This window comes from Ascaphus truei, chromosome 4, assembly GCF_040206685.1.
Source record: "Ascaphus truei isolate aAscTru1 chromosome 4, aAscTru1.hap1, whole genome shotgun sequence".
Lineage (NCBI taxonomy): Eukaryota > Metazoa > Chordata > Amphibia > Anura > Ascaphidae > Ascaphus > Ascaphus truei.
In genome coordinates, this window is record NC_134486.1 from 87,437,424 (window position 1) to 87,460,709 (window position 23,286).

At 40.6% G+C, this 23,286-nt stretch overlaps 2 protein-coding genes across 9 annotated transcripts in view; one reads left to right on the top strand and one right to left on the bottom strand.

Moving 5' to 3' along the window:
• The window catches only part of SANBR (SANT and BTB domain regulator of CSR), a 94,149-nt gene that overhangs the window by 646 nt on the left and 70,217 nt on the right, over window positions 1-23,286 (bottom strand). For 6 of the 8 annotated variants that reach the window (XM_075596171.1, XM_075596172.1, XM_075596169.1 and 3 more), the window contains 5 exons: window positions 22,694-22,788; window positions 8,070-8,095; window positions 7,906-7,979; window positions 5,808-5,896; window positions 5,021-5,112 (listed from right to left, as the gene is read on the bottom strand). In XM_075596171.1, the coding sequence (XP_075452286.1) occupies window positions 5,021-5,112; window positions 5,808-5,896; window positions 7,906-7,979; window positions 8,070-8,095; window positions 22,694-22,788 (376 nt within the window). The remainder of the gene's footprint in view (window positions 1-5,020; window positions 5,113-5,807; window positions 5,897-7,905; window positions 7,980-8,069; window positions 8,096-22,693; window positions 22,789-23,286) is intronic. The other 2 variants (XM_075596173.1, XM_075596170.1) reach the window with 1 other exon arrangement.
• Window positions 11,551-13,034, top strand: LOC142491852 (uncharacterized). The gene is made up of 2 exons (XM_075594669.1): window positions 11,551-11,673; window positions 12,037-13,034. Exons 1-2 carry the CDS (start codon window positions 11,577-11,579, stop codon window positions 13,032-13,034), a joined length of 1,095 nt encoding a protein of 364 aa, XP_075450784.1. The 5' UTR covers window positions 11,551-11,576.

Sequence of the window (23,286 nt, forward strand, 5' to 3'; positions counted from 1 at the left end):
GCGTAGAGAAATAGCGCAGTAGCCCCGCCCCTATTGCGCAGCTGATTCAAAACATTAGCCGCTTCTCCTGCTAGTGCTTTGTGCAGGTCCCGCTGCAGCACTCCATGTTGGATACATCTGTACATACACAGTGTCTGTGTGTATGCATCTATAAACACACACACACAGTATATATATATTATATATATACCTGTTTCAAAACAGGTGCTCAGCAGGTAATAAAATTACAAAAAACACAAGATGCTGTTTGTATTTTTTTGTAGCCTTTCTCCATAAGTATATTTTAATTGTTATATATTAAGACAGCACCAGAGCTATATTTAATGCAGTGATTCCCTCAAAAATGCATTTACATTTAAGTTCTTATTAGATGTAGCTTTCTCTTTCAAATATTGGTGCTAGGAAGGGGTTAGAGGCAGTAGAGGTCAGCAGCTGCTGTACGGAGCCAATTAGGTTCTTTGTCCGTCCTTTATAGAAGTAGAAGAAGCTGTAATTGGTTTTAGGTAAGTGGATATACAGGTATTTAATATAGGCTTTCAATGCAGATGGCCAGGTGAAGCTCCCAAACGGGGGGGGGGGAAGGGGGGGGGGAGATTCAAGCACCGATATAGGATATTACACGGTGATCCAACGTTATCTACCATTTAAGTCAATAGCCAGTTCAAGGTAAATACCCCACATCAGAGCTTAGTAAATCCCGGCCAAAGTGCCAACATCAGTTATTAAAGCAGCAATCCAAGCGGGTACATTTTTTATATATAACATAGGATTGAAGTAGGGGGTCTCTGGAGCTGAACCCCGTTCATTTCAGCTCTGGTGATGTCCTGCTTCTTGAGATACTTACCTCTGTAGGGGGTCCCAGTAGCTGCTCTGCTACCAGGGACCATGTAATGGCCGCTTTTCAAAGTTCCCACGCCTTGTAGGCCAATAGGAAGCATCCAGTGTGGCTTCCTATTGGCGCACATGACGCCGGAGCTTTAAACTTGCAGGAGATACTGGCACACTTTTCGGAGGTAAGTATCTCTGGAAGCAAGGGGTCCCCAGACCTGAAATGAATGGGGTCCAGCTCCGGAGACCCCCTGCTTCAGTCCTATGTAAGAAAAAAATCGCTGCTTTAAGCACAGAGAAGATAACTGCAGAACTATATGGCCTTTACACTGAAGCTTCTTTCACTTTTGCCTATTAATGTCTCCAAAAATGTTCATTATACTGTGCACCAACATTTCATTTTAGCACTGTGAACATTGAACTGTGAAAACTATTGAACTGTGAAAACTATTTACTTATATTCTACAGTAGCTTTTTTAATGATCTCAAATACATGTATGAAAGTAAAACCCAATGCCTTCTCTGATTAATCATGAAAACGTATGCCTACAGGAAAATTGGCACATTACTACAAAGCTGTGTGCTTACATAAAAACAGGTACAAAAGAATCAAGTCAACATATTTTGTAAATCACAAAGACTAAAAGTCACTGATATAACAGAGAATATTGTATAACAATGGGTTTGGAAGGTAAGTTATCGCATGGTTTCATTAAGTTTCTTCAACTAGGACAAGAAGAAATAGTGAGCATAAACAGAATTAAAACACGATTTACAGGATGAATAGGGATAGAAAACGGTATGTTAAAATACTTTAACAAATGAGTAGTTAGTAGAGGGGGAACAAGCACAAACTTTCAAGACCATTATTTGTCTTTCTACAGCAGGGTTTGCAGACCTGTCTGAGACATGTGAATGTGCTCACAAGTGATATTTTTATTTACTGTAAAGCGGAGGGTTTATGTCAATTATTTAGCCACTATAATTTATTTAATGTGTGATTGAAACCTATCCCACATTCACATTGCAAAGCCAGTATAACCAGCCTCGCACTGATGAGACCCAAAAGGTTGAAATAACAGTCTGTGAGTAGGACTACTGGCTATGCACTTCTGTAACCTGGGCTGTGCTGAAAAGCTGTGTAATACAGCAGGCATATGCTTATAGGGGTCCATGTTAAAATGGACATGAAGTTAAAGGTGACACTGTGCTCATTTGCATGTCATTATAAGCTCTTTGGGGCAGGGACTCCTTTTCCTAAATGTCACTTTTATGTCTGAAGAACTTCTTCCCATTATGTGTTATTTGTATTATTTGTTATTTATATGATCGTCACATGTATTACTGCTGTGAAGCGCTATGTACATTAATGGCGCTATATAAATAAAGATATACATACAAGAAAAAAGATAGATAATAGCGCCAAGAAAATATATATTGATAAGTGATTAATCTAATTATTGTTAAAAGTGCATAAAATGATTTGTGTCAAACAATGATGATTAGTGTATTCATGTCTACTTATAAGTGATAAATAAATGGTGCTAATGGGTGAAAGACAAACAATAACAATAACAAAAAAACAGAGAAAACCAGTCCCTTAAATGTCCAATATATATCCATGGAGACGCTTCTGGTAGAGGTGTGTAAGGCAGCTTTCAGAAAGATGAATCACATCCAAGGTAAACCTAAAAAGAAAAAAAGAAAGAAAGCGCACGCCCCACAGCATAAAAAGTACATTTGATGTTGGAAAAGGGGGAAGGGAGGGGAAAAGGCTCACTCACAAGGGTATGTTTGCATCACAATTTAATGAATGTCTATGTAGCCATGGCTGGTTATGGCTATTTATCTGCCCTCCCTAACATGTAAGTCCTGGTAGATGCAGGCAGTGTTAGGCCCATCTTGGGTTTACCCCTCCCCTCTGCAGCTTCCTTGAGTGACAGGAGTGGAGGTGGGATTTAGTCTGTGTGTTGCCCAATCGTGGGTGCAGACCTTGTGCCCACCCCTTCTGCTCTAAGGAAGAGGCACACCTAAATTGTAGTCAGTCTAGTTCTTCCCAGTTCCCTGAGTGTGCAGCTCTGACTCTGAGTACTGAGAGTTGTAAGCTGTATCTCACCCTGTGGGGTGAGACTGTGTGATCAGTCCCACTATGGGACTGTGAGAAGGCCCAAAGCAATATCTGATGCAGGGACTGTCCAGAGGCATGAGCTCAGAAGAGTATTCGCTGTATGACCTGATGTATGCAGTGGATGCCAAATAAAGATATCCTGTTCAATATACTCTGGCCTGAGGGTGCAATTACTCAGGGAGAGGATGGAAGTGTTCCATCATGGGGGCTGCCTCCAGCACTCCTTGAGCCTGTGGTGGATGGAACCGCTTGCACTACAGAGAAAGAACTGAGCATCCTACCACAAAAGCCTGTCCTGTTGACCCCACATCATCGCAGACCCTCAGCTCTCCTGCAAACCAACAACAGGTACTATGCACCATACACTGGTAGCAAGGGCAGATCTCCCAGAGGGGGGTGGGGGAGGGGGGGAGGGGAGCAGCGCTACATCTAGATATCAGTACGATAGTTTCGTTCTCCTTCTTCCTCTGTTGTTCTGACCCTGGACCCTTGACTAACAACATCAGCCACTGGTCCTCTTTTCCGTCATCCCTGCTGAGGTATGGGACATGCAATCTGTATATTGTACCCTTTTCTCTGCACGGATTGCATTGTGAGATGATTGCAGTCTCATCCCTCGGAAATATTTGTGTATACTTGTGTATGTATAGTGATGTGGGCACATACTGTACACAATTATAAGTGTTGATATAGTTACGCCATTAACATCATTCCTGTCTCTTCAGATGTATTACCTATATATTAACCACTAAACATCTGAAACATCAAACATATAGAGTCTGTCCTGATTCCCCTAGCAATCTTGTTTTGTTTTCATCTTTATTTTTATCTTTGTTGCATTTATATACAAATATATGCATATTGTATTAGTTATCCTTTGTTTTTATAATTTTATTATATTTTAAGATTCATTAATGCTAAGTGTATATTTATCACTGCCTGTGTGTCTTTACCTTTTGATTTATTGTTGTTTTTATTATGATCTTTCATGGGGTTTTTTTTTGTGTGTAAACTGTGACTATTAAGTAGAAGTATATATATTATGACTAAAAAGGAGGGAGAGTAGGGTCAAAAAGGTGCACTCAAATGCTGAATTGTGAAAAATAGAAATGGACTTTATTAACAAAGAGTATAAAAAACACAAAAGACAGACCCACACAAATCACATGTCAGATCGCTATGCGACACAACGTAAAAACATCAAAGAGGTACAATTGGTCTGATAAGAGCCAAAGCAGGGTAACAATATATCATTACAAATATAACATAACAGAACTAGGGGAAAAATATTTCTCCCCAAGTAATGTTTACTGAGATCGGCCGATCCAGAACAAGAGTAGCAATGAATATAAATGGTAAGTAGATACAGACCACAAGGAAAAGATTGGATATATATTGTAGTAAATATACATAAACCTCTTAATGATGATGAGAGATAGTTAGGCACATAGCTAGAAATACATAAAGTTGTGACCCTTAAATGTGCTGTAAATCAGCTGAATAAAGTGATGCCCAAATTGAGCTGCACATGTAAGATAAGTAGCAGCAGTGGTAGATCTATAAAGTGCACTGGCAGCGCTCATATAAAGTCCCCTGAGATACAGAGCTCAAAAATAATGAGCAGTGGTGGTGTGTGAATAACACAGGGACATGAGTTGAAAGCCGCGAGATTCAAAGTTTCTCTACAGAGTTCAGAGTTTCCGGAGTGCGTGAGGCATCTTCTGGTTTGAGCTGAGAGCTGTTCATTTCCTGAGAGGACGAGCACCGCAGATCCATACCGTTGGCTGTGATATTACATTTAGAACTGCCTTACTTTAACCGAACCTTGTGAGTGAGCCTTTTCCCCTCCCTTCCAACATTAAATGTACTTTTTACGCTATGGGGCGTGCGCTTTCTCTCATTTTTTCCTTTAAAAATATACATACATACATACATTTCCCAGTATCCCTGGCTGCGGTGAAAGCACTGTATGCTAAGAGATAATTGGGAAAAGCAAGGTTGCAGACCTTTCTGAGACATGAATGTGTTCACATTTGCTCTTTGTACCGTGTAATCCTTATTTACCTTGTGTTCTTTTCTGTGCTGCTTTGTCGTGCATTGGTTTGTACAGAGGCCTTGATCTGCGCTTCCAGTCTGGAGTAAATACCTCCTGCATGCTACAGAGGAGAAAATAGCACATTTGGCAATTTTGTGCAAGATGAAAGTAATGTATACCTCTCCCAGTGAAGGAAGTAGATGATGCACCTATAAACTGACAAGTATAGCTCTACCAAGAATAACTAACTACATGTGTCTCTGATTTAGTTAGCAAGACACAGTGATGATATTAACATCTAACATTAGTACCCAGCTACCCTTTTTAACATTTCTTAAGCTCTTGCTATTTGAAAATTGCGTATTGTTATACACATTTTTCAAGTGTCGCCACTTTTTCTGCATTAAAGATATGGTTTTCCCTAGTCAAAATTCAAGTGTGAAGTGATCATCAAGCAAATCACAATCCTTACTGATTTCTACAGTCACTCATGTGACAAGGGCCATAGATCTGTAATGATAGAGTTGGCAAAGGAAGAGAATAAAAGACAGTATGGAGAGAGATGGAGAAACAGGAAAGGGATGGATGTGAGGTGTGTGTGTGTGTGTGTGTGTGTGTGTGTGTGTGTGTGTGTGTGTGTGTGTGTGTGTGTGTGTGTGTGTGTGTGTGTGTGTGTGTGTGTGTGTGTGTGTGTGTGTGTGTGTGTGTGTGATTGTGTGTGATTGTGTGTGAGTGTGTGTGTGATTTAAAATTCATAAGCCACATTTTCACTCATTTCAACTTCTCTGTATTGGGAGATGGTCTTCAAACGCTTACTTCCTTTGCTTCCTTGGCTTTCACACGCTCCAGGTCCCCGAGTCTGATTTGGATCAGGTGGCCGGTGATTTCGGTCATCCTTCGCTGATCTGCCCCGAGTGAAAAGAATTATATGTAAAAGTTGTCATTTTTCCTACTGCAGAAATGAATGCATTTTGGAACACAAATAACTTTCTTAAAACGGCAATCTGCCCCAAAATGTTAATGTATTTTTCAACAAGATTAGAACCGGAGGGTCCACTGGAGCAGCACTGCACTATTTTCAGGTACCGGGACCGCCCCAGTTCCCAAGATACTTACAGTTTTAGCTGCCGGTGTACATTGTTTTTTGTTAAAATGGTGCCACGAGTCATCCGATAGGAAGCTGCAACGCCATTTGTTGCAGGATGATACCGGCCCGTGCTCTGGCCACCATTTTGTAACCACAGGAAGGGAGAAGAAGACCGGCAGCTAAAACTGCAAGTATCTGGAGAACTGGGGGGGTGCTAGGAACTAAAAGTATTAGGGTTCAGCTAGAGAGGACCCCTTGGTTCCAATCCTATTGCGGCTTTAAGACAGTAATAAAAATAACATGCATGGAGCCACTTCTAGTTCTGTGTTCATAAAACACACAACGAAGCTCCGCCTGGAGAGAAACGCGTAGGGCGTGGGCTCAGTGACGTGCTGACGTCACTAACACGCGGTGCAGCTGGTTATGCCCCAGCCGGTCGAGCGATTGTGGCTCTGAGCAGAGATGTTTGTATGCGGCTAAGAAGTCTCGATCACTAAGCTAAGTATAAGATATTGATTTTGGCTCTTATGGGCGAGGAGGATGCCATTTGGTTAATCATTATACTAACGTTACATCACTAGTAATAGGGACCCCCAGTACAAGTTGACAGCGATGTTGGAGCTGTGTTGTTTGTTAGCAAACAGCGTTTATATGATAGCCATACAGCTGAGGGACTCCCATGGTATTATATGCATCCTCCTTTATCAATTCGTGCTGTATGCTGGTCAATTGTTGTATGATCCCACACTCCGTGGTTATATGCCTTCTAATTATTTGGAGACAGCCGGTCCAGTATATGTGGTGTGGGTAAGCTCAATATATGCGCATCGACAGCAACAGCTAATAGGCTTAGTGCATGTTATTGGATTTATTCTCTGCATGAGGAAGGAGGATGACAACTGGTTGTTTATTATGCACACGCTTTATCACTAGTTATAGGGACCCCCAGTACAAGTTGACAGCGATGTTGGAGCTGTGCTGTTTATTAGCAAACAGCGTTCATATGATAGCCTAACAGCTGAGGGACTCCCACGGCGTTCAAGTGCATCCTCCCATTTTAATTCATGCTACATGCTGGCCACTCTGTGTGTGACTCCACAATCTTGATTGCGTCATTCTTTTGACTATTGTAATATGCTCAGTACTGGCTTTCTGACATCATTGTATGAGTGACAACAACTGATATATATGTGTGGTGCTAGCAACTATATTGTATATAGCAGGAGGACAATATTAGTGGTGCAATTTGATACTTCCCACACTGTTGTAAAGTTACAATTACCAGTGGTACATACTAGTGGCCAACAGCTGATAACACCGCGTGTTTATTTTAATATTTTATTGTCACTTTAGATTTAGGTTCACCTTGATTTTTCACTGTATAATTACAAAAATATAAAAATATTGTTAGTGTGATGTGCACCAAAAATGTACCCTTTTGAAGGCACTCGTGACTTTATCACGGGCTCTTTCTATTAGTCCTAGTTCTGTGTTCAGCATGAAATTATAGGGGAGAAAGGTGTTGAGGGATGCATTATGCCAATAGGTTTCCTAAAGCATCACCCTACAACAAATAAAGCCACGTAAAAACGTTATTATATTTTTCACTGTATTTTTTTTCTTAATAACAAATGGATACAGAATTGCTGTCAAATCGACAAGTACCGAAAGGTACAGGAATAGAGTTACAACGAACAAAATGCTGATACCCAAGTGAGGCCCCAACCCCACAAACAATTCATTCTAACACAACAATGTTTAATGAAGGGATTATATTTGGGTTGGCACATTGATTACAATTAAAAGGTTTTTAAAGAATGGGCCCACCTTCCTCCCTTTGAGCATCTTGGTTATACCTCAAGGACCGAGAGGCATCCCACTTACTCCTCTGCAGACTCGCTCTGTAGAAAGATACGCATTACAACTGCTGACAAAAGACTTTGCAGGTGTTTCAGAGCTTAGCAGAAAGAGTTGTTCAGAAATACACTCACGTAAATGGAGATGCATCTCGGGATGACTGGGGAAGTGAAAAAAAGAAAGACGGGTAAACTTCACATTTCATCATAAAATAATAATAATAACTTTATTTCATATAGAGCTTTTCTCCCGATGGGACTCAAAACGCTTCACAATTACAACATAATGCACGGCAAGTTGGTATTTTTACAGGCACAGTTCCTTGCCCCGTAGAGTTTACAATCTATATTTTGGTGCCTGAGGCACAGGGAGATAAAGTGACTTACCAAGGTCCCAGGAAGCTGATACCAGGAATTGAACCAGACTCCCCTGCTTCAAACTCAGCGTCATTGTTTACAGATTCAGGGCCTCATGCAGTAAGCGACGATTATGTGAAATCGGCAAGCTTATCGATTAGTCATGTTATTGGCGTTTTTCCCTCTCCGTATGCAGTAAGTGCCGAATACATTCAAAATCAACCAGAAAACAAATCCGCCCACTCTCACGATGATGAGCCGATCACACACAGGTGTATCGGCGTGCGTGGCGGGGTGCTGTTAGGTTGCACAATCACAAATCTTGCTGAATCAGGCGAAACAAGCATGTTTTTGATTGCGCGCCATATTTAAAGGCAACGTGTACTGCTAATCATTCTCTGTGTTGTTGGGAGTGAGAGAGAGAGAGAGACGCACAGAGCTGGACGATTGAAGATTTGCATATTGACTGAGAGACTTGTTGTGTATTGGGTGAGCTTTGTCCATTGTTGTTTTGTTTACATCTTTGTCTTGTTTTATATGTGGAAGTGTTTCGTGTGATTGGCTGTACATTTATTGTCTGTTTTTTGTGAGTGCTGGAAGTATGCCCGCAAAGCGTGGGAAGAGTGATGCTGGTGGGAGTGGGAGTGCTACTCGTGCGAGTACGCGTCGGAGTGAACGTTCTGTTCAGGGGAGTGATGTTGCTGGTGCACCGAGTGGTGTTGCTGGGAGTGGGAGTGCTGTTGTTGGGAGTGGGAGTGCTGGTGCTGCGAGTGGTGTTGCTGGGAGTGGGAGTGCTGTTGTTGGGAGTGGGAGTGCTGTTGTTGGGAGTGGGAGTGCTGTTGCTGTGAGTGGGAGTGCTGGTGCTGGGAGTGGGAGTGCTGTTGCTGTGAGTGGGAGTGCTGGTGCTGGGAGTGCTGGTGCTAGGAGTGTGAGTGCTGGTGCTAGGAGTGTGAGTGCTGGTGCTAGGAGTGGGAGTGCTGGTGCTAGGAGTGGGAGTGCTGGTGCTGGGAGTGCTGCTGGTGGCGCAGTTGCTGATGGGGTGTCTGGTGGTGGCGTGCTTGCTGGTGGCCAGCTTTTGGAGGCTCTTCCATTGGAAGAAGGAGAGTCCAGTCAGCACCAGCCAAGCTCTGACCCTAAACCTGCTCGGAAAAAACGTGTGGAGAAGCCACGTAATCCTCGCTTCAATGACCAGGAAAATAGGGCTCTTGTCACTGGCATTCTGGAGCACTATGACAGTCTCTATGGACATTTAGTAGGTAAGTGTAACTTTACATTTATTATTCAAATACATGTGATCCTAGGTCATCTGAGTTTTGTTCATATGCAAATATGGGTACACAATATCTTTCTATGTTCATTAGTGTGGAAACACAGCTTTTTATCATGCCTTACAAGGACAAATAAACACAGGCGGTCAATTTGCCAGAACTGCATACAATATGAATGCAACCTTGCTTACATGTATAGGTTTAGTAGTGAATGCTCATGTGCTGCACATATTACACATAAAACAGCATGTTTGCTATCTCTTGGAACAGCTAGCAGTGTAGGAAACTGGTGCTTATATTATTATTAATTTACCTCATATCTTTTATATGTTTTTCAAGGGCGGACAAGTGCAGCAAGCAAAAAAGAAATGTGGGACACAATAGTCATTGGTGTCAATGCCTGTGGGAATAGTGTCAGGGACAAGTATCATTGTCGGAAAAGATTTGATGATATTAGGTCCAAATTGAAAAAGAAAATACAAGACCAACGCGTGCATGCTACTGGCACTGGAGGTGGGCCCACACCACAACGTCTCATATTGACTCCATTGGAGGAGCTGCTTCGGCCAAAATTACTTACCGTCGTCGTGGAAGGCTTGGCTGGTGACCGTGACATTGGAATTTATCCGTCACAATTTCCAGCAGGTGATAAATATTACTGTACTAGGCGTGTCGTTGCTTACAGTTATTTTGCATATTTACACTGCTTTTTATACTGTCTTCACAATATAAGCATACCTGCATCTATATATGTATATGTCTGATTCTGTATATATATATCTCAAAATAGACATATATGTAGTAGTCCTACTAAAAGCAGTAACTAATATAGCACGTGCCATTGCGTGCTCATTTACATGTGAATTCCCAAAATGCATAGCTGCAGTGGAAGCAATTGATGGTGGGCGAAGATGGGGAACAACAGGGTAGTACACATGTGTAACACATGTTCATGAGAAATTATTAGTAGCTACAGGTACAGAACAGAAATATGTATCATATTATTGTGTATTTTATTGATTTTACTCCGACAAACATGACATTACTGCCTATTTTAAGCATGCATCAAAGAAATTGCATGTAACGGCCTACAAACATCACTGGCACTAACACATCTATAGTTGCTTATGAAAAGGTCCATTTTTGCTTTATGTCATATACAGACAGCATAATGAGGCACACGTATCATATGTTATGTCATTGTTTTCATAACTTAAACACTGCAGATGACTACTTAGCTCATCTACCATTGTGTTAAAGCAGCTGCAATTAATATCTCATCACAGCATACACTTCAACAGAGGGGGTGGGGTTCAGCACACACACTAATTACAGCCTCATTTCACGGTCAACTTAGTTCACACCATTTGCACCTGTTTCAAGTCATTGAAAGGTGTGGCTGATTAGGCTTTTTGGGGAAGGGAATACCTTTCTTACAACCTGAATAGCACAACTGAAGTTAATCACACTCATTTGAAAGCTTAACTCTAGCTACTAAATGCCCCAACAACTCATTACTTATCAAAGCGTACGTCACACATTAGTTCACTCATATCTATAGTTGAACTACTATGAAAGACACATTATCACACACTGCATGTGTTGTCTTGTTGAGTCACAGCCACATTCAGGTGTGCCACATCTTCGATTAATGTACCACACATATCCTCTACCAAAAACAACACTTTTTGCAATATGACCACCTTCATGATAACCATTGTGAATGGTCATCTCATGATAGTTATGTACATTATGATACTGATATCACTACACAACATATGATTTTTATGTACTCATTTAATCTATTTATCCTCACGCATTACTGCAGAAACATAGTATGTTGTATGTTAGGGAACTCAAAAATTCTAAGTACACAGGCATGTACAGTGTTATTACAACTATTTATGTTCACTTTCACACACATTTTCGGTTAAGGAACTGATGTTGTTAGTTAATCATAAATACAGAACATACAATAAGTGTTTGTTCAATATTTACACATGTAAATGTAAAACTTATGTTATTGTTATATATAGTTGCCCCTGGAGGACATGTGTCACCTGAGATGGAACAAGTGTCTTCACCTGGGTCAGCCAGCTCAACACTACTAGAAGGTGAGTGTATCATTTGCTGGCCATATAATATGTGCTCTTCTATATGTTATGTTGTCATGTGCATTATTTGTTTTGCACATCTTCTTTAAATAGGATTACTTAGTGTCAGTGAAAATTAAGTGTAAGGCAACATGTATTGTGTTAGTGATGTTAATTATCATGTAGGACTTCTGAGTTTAGAGCAACTTTTCATTCATTCATATTTCATACTGAGTCCAAACATTATTCGTAAGTCAAGGTAGTTTTTAATGAGGTTATAAAACGTATGCTAACATGTTAGGTGTTACTTAGGACACAGTACAATTACATAGTAACACAGCATACATTAACATGCCATTTAATAATGTGTACATTTCTTTTTAGAACATCATGGTGATGAGGATGATGAGTATGATGAGGATGACGCCACAGAAGAGACTGAAATACAATCATGTGACCATGAAGAGGTGCCAATAGAAACTGTTGTACCGCCAAATCGTCCATCAACTTCCACATACGATGCAATTGTAGCTTCAGAGGGAAAAATAGTGGACGCAGAAAATCGTCGCCATTCAGACATGATGACAGTGCTGGAAAGGATGATTGGACTGCAGGAAGAAACAGTATCACAATTGGCACATCTCCACAGAGTCTTCATTGAAGTGCCTAAACAGTTGCAAAAAATCAACACCTCATTCGAAGCATTAGTTGTTCAGCAAACACAAGCTAATTACTGGAGAATGACTAATGTACCACAATTCAACACCTCCCAGCCAGGATCTGTTCATGCAGGTCAGTTTTCACCACATTCATCTGATATTCATTCACCAGGCCCAAATGTTACCGGTCAAGTAGCAGACATTGCTGTGCAGGTTCCTGATGACATCCTACCGCTGCCATCTGTACAAATTCAGCAGCAGACACCTACAAAGGAGGCGACAAAAACAAAACAAGACACACATGAAACAGACCAACCATCACTTGTGCAGTGTCTACCAACTTGCTCACATGTGTCACTGGGCACAAGCCCTGTCCGTGAACAGTCACTACCCAAAAGCCCTGTAGGTGAGTCGCTGCCCAAAAGCCCTGTAGGTGAGTCGCTGCCCAAAAGCCCTGTAGGTGAATCGCTGCCCAAAAGCCCTGTAGGTGAATCACTGCCCAAAAGCCCTGTAGGTGAGTCACTGGCCACAAGCCCTGTAGGTGAGTCACTGGCCACAAGCCCCGTAGGTGAACAGTCACTGGCCACAAGCCCTGCCCGTGAAGTGCCAGAGGCCACTCAAAGTGGCTCTGTTGTGCCTAAAGTTGGTGGCAAAAGAAAAAGGAAAATTCAAGAGACAACAAGCAGGCCTGTTACTCGCTCGCAAAAGGAACAAAAAAAATAAATGTTATAATTCAGAAAATATGTCTTTGGCCTTGTTTTGTTGACTTCAGATTATCTAATTACTATTGTATGTATGCTGAAGACTGTGTTGTTTCCAAACTTTCAACTATGTTCTTGTACACGTGAAGTTTTGGAAATGTTAACACTCATAATTAATTGTGTTATAAATATTTATGTTGTAATCGTCTGTTCAGTAATGGTCCACCAGGAGCCAGTTGCTAAGTTTAGAGAAGCTGCCATTGACTTTGCAGCAAAACATTGCATTTGGGTGTGTTAATTGATGTAAGAATTGCATATGCATATTAGTCACATGCAATTATTAAAACACCTAAGTAAGTGCAAACATCTTTCTTGTACGTGTACAGCAGGATTATGTGTAAATTATTACTTACCTTTGCCTTGCTTGGCCATTGTAATTTTGTCCTTTAATCAGTTGTGTGTTCGTTTCTATAACATCTCAGAATGTATAATAATATATATACACACACACACACACACACACACACACACACACACACACTGAGTGAGTGTGAGTGTGAGTGTGTGAGTGTGTATATATATATATATGTATATATGTGTATATATATATGTATATATATATGTATATATGTGTATATATATATGTATATATGTGTATATGTGTATATATATATGTATATATGTGTATATATATATGTATATATGTGTATATATATATGTATATATGTGTATATATATATGTATATATGTGTGTATATATATATATATATATATATATATATATATATATATATATATATATATATATATATAGTACTATATAAACTGGTATACACAAACTAATACACTTCATGCTTCCTTGTGAAAGCACACTATTTTAATAATACAGGCCTAATGTTTGAGAAATATCCTAAGTATGAGACTCTAACAGTATTGTGCTTAAACAAATGTTTATTACTTCATTCAATCATGTTTCTCACCATTTAAATAGGTTTCATACAAGGTATACTTAATGCCATCAATGTTGTGTGTACTCCTGCAATATAAAAAAAAATAAAATATTATATATAAATATATATATATTTTTATAAGAGATATATTTATATATATATATATATATATATATATATATATATATATATATATATATATACACACGTATTTAAACTCATGCAGACAGGGAGTTAACCAGACTTTCACATACACACAGAAATGTAAGCGGGGAAAAAACATTTCTTTTTGCAGGTGTGTTTTTACTGATATGCCTGGCTAAGAAATATTTTCACACACTGGTCTTTGTTAGTTTTCAAAAAAACACTATGTGAACGCATTCACAGTCTAGGGATGTTTTTCACAAACGAGATAAAAGAAGGAGAAATGTTTCTCCCACAGTCCCATATCACGAACCACAACTGTTAACCCAATTAGACAAACAAATCCAATTGGCGTTTGAAATAAGGAGTCAAAGTAGTTACTTTTGTTGACCTTGACAAGGAAAAACAGGAGTTTGTTAGCCATTCAGCACATTCATTTTGATGAGCAAATAACACAGACCTGCACACAGCTTTTGTGCTACTCAGACATGGCTGATGAATTCGTTAACAATATTAATCCCCTTTTAGGGTATAAGTACATGATCTGTGAAGCCATCTTGAACAGTCGCGGACAGAAAGCAAGCACACGCCAAATCGATGATTTCATTCGAGCAAAATATCCTTATTACCAAGACCGTAAGCATGCACGGAATTTTAATTCCTCAATAAGATTCACTTTATCAAGTAATGACTTTTTTGAACGTGACCAGGATAAGCTACAACACACCTATGGTTTCTGGAAGATTGCCCCGGAAAAACAATTTATCCTGAAAGACGGCACTTATATTGTCGTGAAAGGCATATTTATTCCTAATGGCAATAGCAATGTATCCGCTACTACTGATCCGTTTGAATCGATACGTGCTGCAATATCTGCAGCCTCCATTCCTGAAACCCACATTGTACAAGAACAAAAGTACTATGATTATGTACCAAGCCTTTCAGCTGAAATTGCATTGGAATGGGAACCGGAAGAAATGAACCTACCTCCCGACCAATTATTTGAAGAAAGCAGTGGCGATTCCTATGAGCGCATCCTGGAGGAGATATGTGCCATACTGGATTCAGCGGTTGGGTTAAGCGTGGATGAAAATGGCTTGCATTTCTGGAGCGACCAGTTGCAGCCAGGCGAAGAGTTAATTCTAGAAGAATGGTAAATATAACAATCGTTATGCGTTGACTCTGCGTTTAAATTTTTTTTTTTTTTGTAACCACCATTTTCACTTTCAATGCGTGGATACAGCGTAACATTGCAGACTGCATAACATGTAGCGATCACAAACAAATTGTTTCCTAATACAATATAGTAGGACCTGAAAGAGTAGTACACATTGCTGACGGAATAAATATACGTACTTTCCTATCCCTTTAAACATATTAGCAACATTTTACCATTACTCTAACACATACCTGTTTTGTTATCATGCAACATCTACAACATTGAAAACCGGGTCCACCACGTATGACGTGGGACCCTTGTCATGGGCCAAGGCGTCCTTAAAAAGGATTAGTGATGTAAGTCCCGCCCCCAAGCGACGTGCGCGCCTCAAAGCCTATTGGCTGTCATGTTTTGTTATAGTAACGGTAACTGCAGTGTGTGATGCGTGCGGCTCAGTGTTTGTAGGCGTACCCTGGGCGTTAGCCGAATGTTAATTGAGTGGGAGGAGTGTTAGCGTGCGTTTCACGCTGGCTTAACATGACGTCACACGTATTGCATTTGCGCATTGTGTTATCGGCCGTGCTTTCTGTTCAAACACGTCTGTTTAAAAAGAATACAGATGTACTCGTTTAGAACGAATGTAGTTTCGTATTCATTGTATTTGAAATAAAGATGTTATGTTTACTGGTATTTTCAACATGTATTGAACGCACAACGTACGCTTTGTTTTGCGCATGCGCTAACAGTTAGTGGAGCCAAGCGTGAAGTGCGTGCGCACACAAAGATGTGCGCGCACATCTTTCAGTATACAGGCAACGTTCACTTCTTATACATAGTTATGCCTGCTACAAATTTAAAGAAACATTACATACTGATGAACAGTTTTACTTCTAACATATAAGTGAGTGACGTGTGTATCTACACAATCATATAGAGCTGCGTAACGCGTTGTCACGGATGCATATCTAGTAAGGTGCCATCTTTGACCATCATGTGTTTGCTGTATTTCAGAGATGTCGGGGAAGATACAATCGGATCAATGTATGATTTCAGAAGAGTCTACCTTTATATGAGATGATTGTGAGGAGGAGCCACCGACTACTATACTACATATGGAACTAATTTTATATTGCTTGCAGCGCTTATTAACAAACAATTAAAAATGTGATACCCTTATGCCTATATTGCATAAGCACTTAATTAACATAATGATGTTGCAAAAGAGTGCCTCATGAATTTTTATTGAGTGTTCTTTAATGACTACTAACATTTTATGACATGGTGTGTTTTATATATAACAACCATTCCCACTCTGCTAACACATTTGTGTATTCTAATATGTAATGGAACGTATGACTGTCGAAACTATGTAACAATAATAATAATAATATGAGCATGTTCATGTATAGGGCTGCTAGTTGTACGCAGCGATTTACAGACACATGTTTCAGCCTGAGGTCCCTGGCCCGTGGAACGTACAAATGTTTTTTTGCCGCATGAGGCACAGGGAGATAAAGTGACTTGGCCAAGGTCACAAGGAGCCCACACCGGGAATTGAACCAGACTCCCCTGCTTCAAACTATCAGTGCCAGTGTGTGTCTTTACTCACTGAGCCACTCCTTCTCCCAATGTAAAGGACACTTACAACCAAGTAGCCATTTATTTTTAAAATCTCTTGTTACATGGGTATGTAGATAAAATGGTTTGGGACTGTAGCAAATAATGTTACTGGCCAGATGTTATGGTCCCCTCCAATGCATGATGTTCTGAATATGACATCACCATCATGTTATGAAGTACGTTTCTGTGTATATTTCATTAACCTAACTAACTATAGTTTACTGTGTTTATTAATCGTTTAGAAATACATAGTATAGTCAATATGATGATATAAGCTACCATAATAAAGCTGGTGTTATCATTTGTCGGTGTTATACATGGATCCTACACCAATTGATAGAGACACAAACAGTTGTCTTAAAAAGTGTGTCTATGCTAGTGATGAATGTGCTCCCGTAAGTAAACAAATAAGTACAGTTATCCCCTTTTCTCCAACCACCTCTATATTACATTAATGGAAATTATAAGGAAACATACATAAAATGTGATGAAATGTGAGTAATCATTTTGTAATACAATGCACATGAAAGCTCAAGAGTAGCTAAATGCATATACATGATACAGAAAGTACATATATGTAACATTTGTGTTTAAACCAATATGTTGGGTTTTTAGTTCCAATAATTATAGGAAGATTGAGGTAGCCACATCTTATGAGAGATGTCAGCAAATATACATACCATGATCAGTCATACTGGAGATATACCTATAATGCAAAGGAACAATATATAAATTGCAAACATTGACATGCCATCTTCAGTACCGTAAACAACACAGCAAAGTGTGTATTTGGTGTTAAATGTACAACACCATGTATATTTCATGACATTCAAAATGTAAATCAGCCTGGTGTACACATCATATGGATGTACATGTTACACTGCACCAATAACATTGTATGTAAGCATACTAGAAGCATGAATGATTATGGGCATAATATGTGTTTTGTCTTAGCATAAGGAATAACACAATGCTAAAATATTATTGCTTTGTTACCCAAGTTGTATTCACATACACACAACTAAAGTACAATTGAAGAGGGATTATATAACCTGTGCAACAATAACATACCGGTGCCACATCCCTTTGTGCACACAGCAGAGAAAAGAAAGGTGTGCAACCCATATTCATCTGTGTCCTAACAGAAGGTTATATAAAGAAACATTATTGTTAATATAACATAATTAAACTATAAAAGTAGTACTAGGAACATATGAGTTTGTACTTACAAGAAAAAAATGAATTGATGAGATTCTGTCGTGTCTGGCCACCACTGGCTGTTTGTTCATTTTCAGCAGCTACATGGGTGGGATGCTCGTCTACCAAAGCCTCAGCTAGGTCTGACTGTACATTGTGCCTGAGTGCAACATTGTGCAAAATGCAACAGGCAAGGATAATATCAGACACTTTTTGAGGCTTGTATAGAAGAGCCCCACCAGTTCTGTCCAGACACCTAAACCTGGTCTTGAGTAGGCCAAATGTCCTCTCTATAACAGATCTTGTAGATATATGGGCTGCATTGTACCTGTCCTCTGCTTCAGTTTGAGGGTTTAGCACCGGAGTCAAGAGCCACGGCCTAATTCCGTATCCTGAGTCACCTATAATGAATGGAGCACACATAAGCTGACATTAGTGATCAAATTGTACAATGCCAACATTCCTAAATCAACATGTGTTTTGTGTTAGAACATGTAAATATGTACTCACCCAGCAGCCAACCAGGTTCAAAATGTCCCTCTTCGAACGCATGGAAGACTGAAGAGTTCCTCAGGATAGAGGAATCGTGACTGGAACCAGGGAACTTGGGTACCACATGCATTATCCTCATCGTGGCATCACATACCACCTGTACATTGAGTGAATGGTAGTGCTTCCGATTGCGGTACACATGCTCACTCTGACTAGGTGCAATCAAAGCAACATGTGTGCAATCGATTGCACCCAGCACACATGGTATCCCTGCTATATTATAAAAGCCAGTCCTGACTTCCAGCCACTCTGTCGCCTCTGTAGGAAAATGAATATAATTCCTAGCGCGTCTATTGAGTGCATAGAGAAACTGGGTCAAGGCCCGCGAGAATGTAGATTGCGAGACCCCGCCCACTATGCCCACAGTTGTCTGGTATGACGCGGAAGCAAGATAATGTAATGAGCACAGCATTTTAACAAGCCCAGGGACTGCACGACCTCTGGCTGTGAAAAAATCTAAATCCCCCCTTATCTCCTCATAAAGAGCTAAGATTGCTGCTGAACTCAAACGATAGCGACTTACAATCTCCTCCTCACTCATCCCATCTAACAGGGTTCTCTCCCTGTACAGACGCGGACGAGGCACAAGTTGTCTCCTCTGTCTTCTCCTCTGATCTCCTGTCCCTCTACCTGTCCCTCGGCCTGTCCCTCTCCCTGTCCCTGTCGTATCCGCGTCACTGTCACTGTCCCTCGGTGTGTCCCTCCCTTGCCCTATATGATTGTCTTCATCATCAAGCATGTCATAGAAAAGAATGTTCCTCCGTCTCCTAAACATTCGCAACATTTTGAAATGAGTAGCTGTGAATGAGCAGGTAATGTGCGTCCTTTAAATAGGTATGTGATGATGTCAGGTGACATAGTAAAATGCAAGGTGTTACATTAACATAATAAAGTACTTCTGTGGCAAGCTGTGTGCACTTGTTGTTCTAAGTATTTGTTGTGTGTATTCTGCAGGGAATGATGATATTTGGCAATGATGTGACGTGAAGCTTTGTACAAAGATTGCTTGCAAATAAATAGTTGCATGTGCAATGCATGTAACACTTGTGAACGCAAGAGTCAGTCATGTAATGAGACAAAAAGGCTGAGATTGACGTGGGAAAAGTTTTGTGTAACATGTGTAATTATCCATGTTATTGTGACATGTTGGCAACAATGAATAGTCGTGTGCATATGCATGCATTTGTGTAAGGAGGATAGTTGGTATAGAATGAGTTTACAAGGTGTCCCAATGATGAATTACTGTACATGTGTGTATAAGTTAGGTTGAAGTGCTTGTAATGCAACGGTTACAATGTAAACATGCAATGTGATTGAGCGTCCAATAAGTGACGTCATGAAAATAGGGAGGACCCAAAAGTATATGTAAACATGAGAAGACAGATGTACATGAACGTTTAAAGATGCGTGTCACATTACAAGCATTGTGTAATGTAAAGGAAGATGAATATACTGTGTATGAGTGACATGTGTGACATGTGTGACATCATGTAAATAATTGTCGCTGAGTTGAGTAAAATGTGTGATATGATGTGAGGTTCTCCTTTAAGAGTGTAGTATAGTATTTTCCCTTGCCACATCATCACATGATGAGTAATGTGACCCGCAAATGCTGCAAACATGTAAAAGTCGAATGTTATGCAAATAAGACACATCAGCTGTGACACAATGCAGGGAATGCCCCCACACTGTAATGCAAATCCCCCTTGTATTGTGAGCAATGAAACGTAAACAGTACTATACTGTTATACGTCCCCGCTCCATTGACTTCCATTGATGTACAGAAGATGTTTTTTTTCTAAGTGCCGTTCCGGCAGCCTTAGCGATCGTTCTCCCGTCCAAACTGCCAACTTTAGTTGGCGGGAGAAATCGGCCATAACATCTCAATTTCGTAGTGCCGATCAGCCCCGATAAGCTGTTTTTTTTTGTTGAATCCAGCCGATTTAAAAAAGTGGCGATCAGTGTCGAAAACAGGCTTATCGGCAGGCGACTGGCCATAACCAAATTATCGGCTCCGAAACCTGGCGATATGAAGCACTTATCGGCGCTTACTGAATCTCAAACCCAATTTTGGCTATAACATGGCCATATTTCCCTTATCAACGCTTACTGCATGAGGCCCTCAGTGTCTTTACTCACTGAGCTTCTCCTGTACATATAATCTTACAAAGCATAGGCTGAAATCATTTATCTGAACTGATTTAGGCCCAAGTACTTCCCCCTTCCCTTTTTTCCCCCTTCATTTTTAAAACAATAGTAGAAATCAAAACCACACTTTATTTGTATTTTTTATTCCCTTCGAGCCCTCCTTGTGTTTGATGTGCAGGCTCCTGAGAGGCACTAACCTTCAGGAAGAGCTCAAACTCCCTCAAAACGCATTAACCCCTTTCAATACCACCCAGGTGCCAGCAATGTATTGTGTTATAAAACACTGCACCGTCTGCACACACCTCAGGTGTTTCATTGTATTCAAATGTAGGCATTTCCATTCTTGCTGTGAGAAGATGAATCGGTAGCTTTATTATGATACCAGCCTTTTTGGTTATCAATTTGTATAGGTTTTATTATTGATCATTTTCAATATCTGTCTCCTTGTGTTGCTTTCAGATTAGAAAAAGTATTCCCCCATGGGGCAAATTAAGAAATCTGCCATCAACGTAAAAATGCCAAAGGTTTAAAATACTTGGTCTCCTCGTAATCATGTTCAAAAAATTCATTGCATCATAAACAGGGTCCTGAAATATCTGGTGAGAGATACAGTACTTATGCTCTGAAAAACTGTGAAAGGCCAACAATTCCACATGAAAATAAATGATATGAAATATAGCTTTTGATGGTGAGATCTGTGGTTGTGTGAAATTACCCATAACTCTTCGCTCTATAAAGCAACATTGTTTCTAAATCTCATTTCACACACTACCTAATTTCCAGGTGTTGCTGTGTTTTATAATGCAGGTACAACATATTGTTTTTTATTTATTACCCCCAAGTTAGGAGTATGCACAGTTAACATTTTTAATTAAAATCAAATGTTTTTTTTTTTTTTTAAAAGGTAAAACATTAAAATGTGCTTTTTATACCTGCCAAAGAGATAGGGCTGGGGTAAAATATGATGCATCTGTCCCATCTTGAATTCTGCATAATTTAAAGTAAAAAATACTCCAAAGTGAATATGGAGACGCATGTATAAAACAACTGTGTTGCCAATTAATGTTTTTTTTTTTCTAAACGAATGTACTATTTGCCCAGTCATTTTAAAAATGATACAGCAATAACTCACCATATACAGTATACTGTACTATACAGAGGGATCCCAAGAATTGGTTTTTACTAGATCACCCCTCTTTAGGCTAAGGCCCCGCTGCCTCAGACCACGCGCCCGCACTGCAGACAGGCACTTGACCGCTATCTGCGGTCTGTAGGGAGCGGGAGCGGTGGCCGGGGGGGGGGGGGGGCGTGGTTTGAGCGGAGTGCTACTCACCCCCTCCACAGCTCCCGTTCGATACACCCCCCTCCACAGCTCCCGTTCGATACACCCCCCTCCACAGCTCCCGTCCGATACACCCCCCCCCCCCGCCCACCCCCCAGCGGATGGCTGCAGCGGGGGTCGGTCTCCCGGGCTGCAGGAGGGTGCTGCTGCCAACTGAAAGGTAAGCAGCTCCCCCCCCTACACATGCCCTCACAGTTGATCCCTCTGTCGACACACACACACCTCTTACCTCTTGGAGGCTGACAGCTCCAGCTCCCGCCCCCGCCGCTGATTGGCTCACCAGCGCACCACGTGACGCGTCACCGCTCGGCATCGCAATTCTCTTGCATCCCCTGGCGGCTGACGCGTCACAGCGTGTAGTGAGCCGTGCAGCGAGGGGGGACTGGGACCTGCTCGGGAGGAAACCCCTGCAGGTGAGTAACGCGCGCGCGCCGCCGGACGCAGCGGGACCAAAGCGTTAGTCCTGTGTATGTTATCTTGACTAACTGAAATGCACTAATGTAGGAGGCGATATTTAATTGAACAAACTAAATATAAAAAGTCTCAGCGCTCAGCATCGAGTCCTTTACCTTTTCTTGTTGTCTTTCCTTTTTATGGATACTGGGAGAGGAAACCTGCCTTTTTGGCTGTTTGGTAGACTTCTTTGACTTTTCTTTTCTTCCTGCTAAAAAAAAACAACAATTACATTGCGTGGTAATTCAGTAACGAAACATTTTATTTCCTTCTTAGATTTCTATACTTGTGTAATAAAATATACAGATGTAGCAAACCTTACTGTTTTCCTGCTCCTTCCTTACTGCTCCTTCCTGCCAAGAAGGATTAACGCAGCAGGGAGAAGCATGTGACCCCCCCACAGCAGACTGTCCCCCGCGCCGCAGACTTTTGCTTTTCCGTCCACAGCACTGAGGACAGGGAGTCTTGCTACATCTGTATGTGTGCAAACACACATACACACACACACACACACACACACATTTAAATTGAAAAAAATTACAGAGGTAGGAATTTATCCTCAATTATTCTCTCAGAACCTATCATTAATTATTTACATATGAGGTCAATAAATTAGTTCTCATTTTCAGATCTTGCGAGATGGATTCCTGCAGTATCAACAGTGCTAATAAAACATCAAATGAAAGCAATTATGACCAGGGGTGAATTG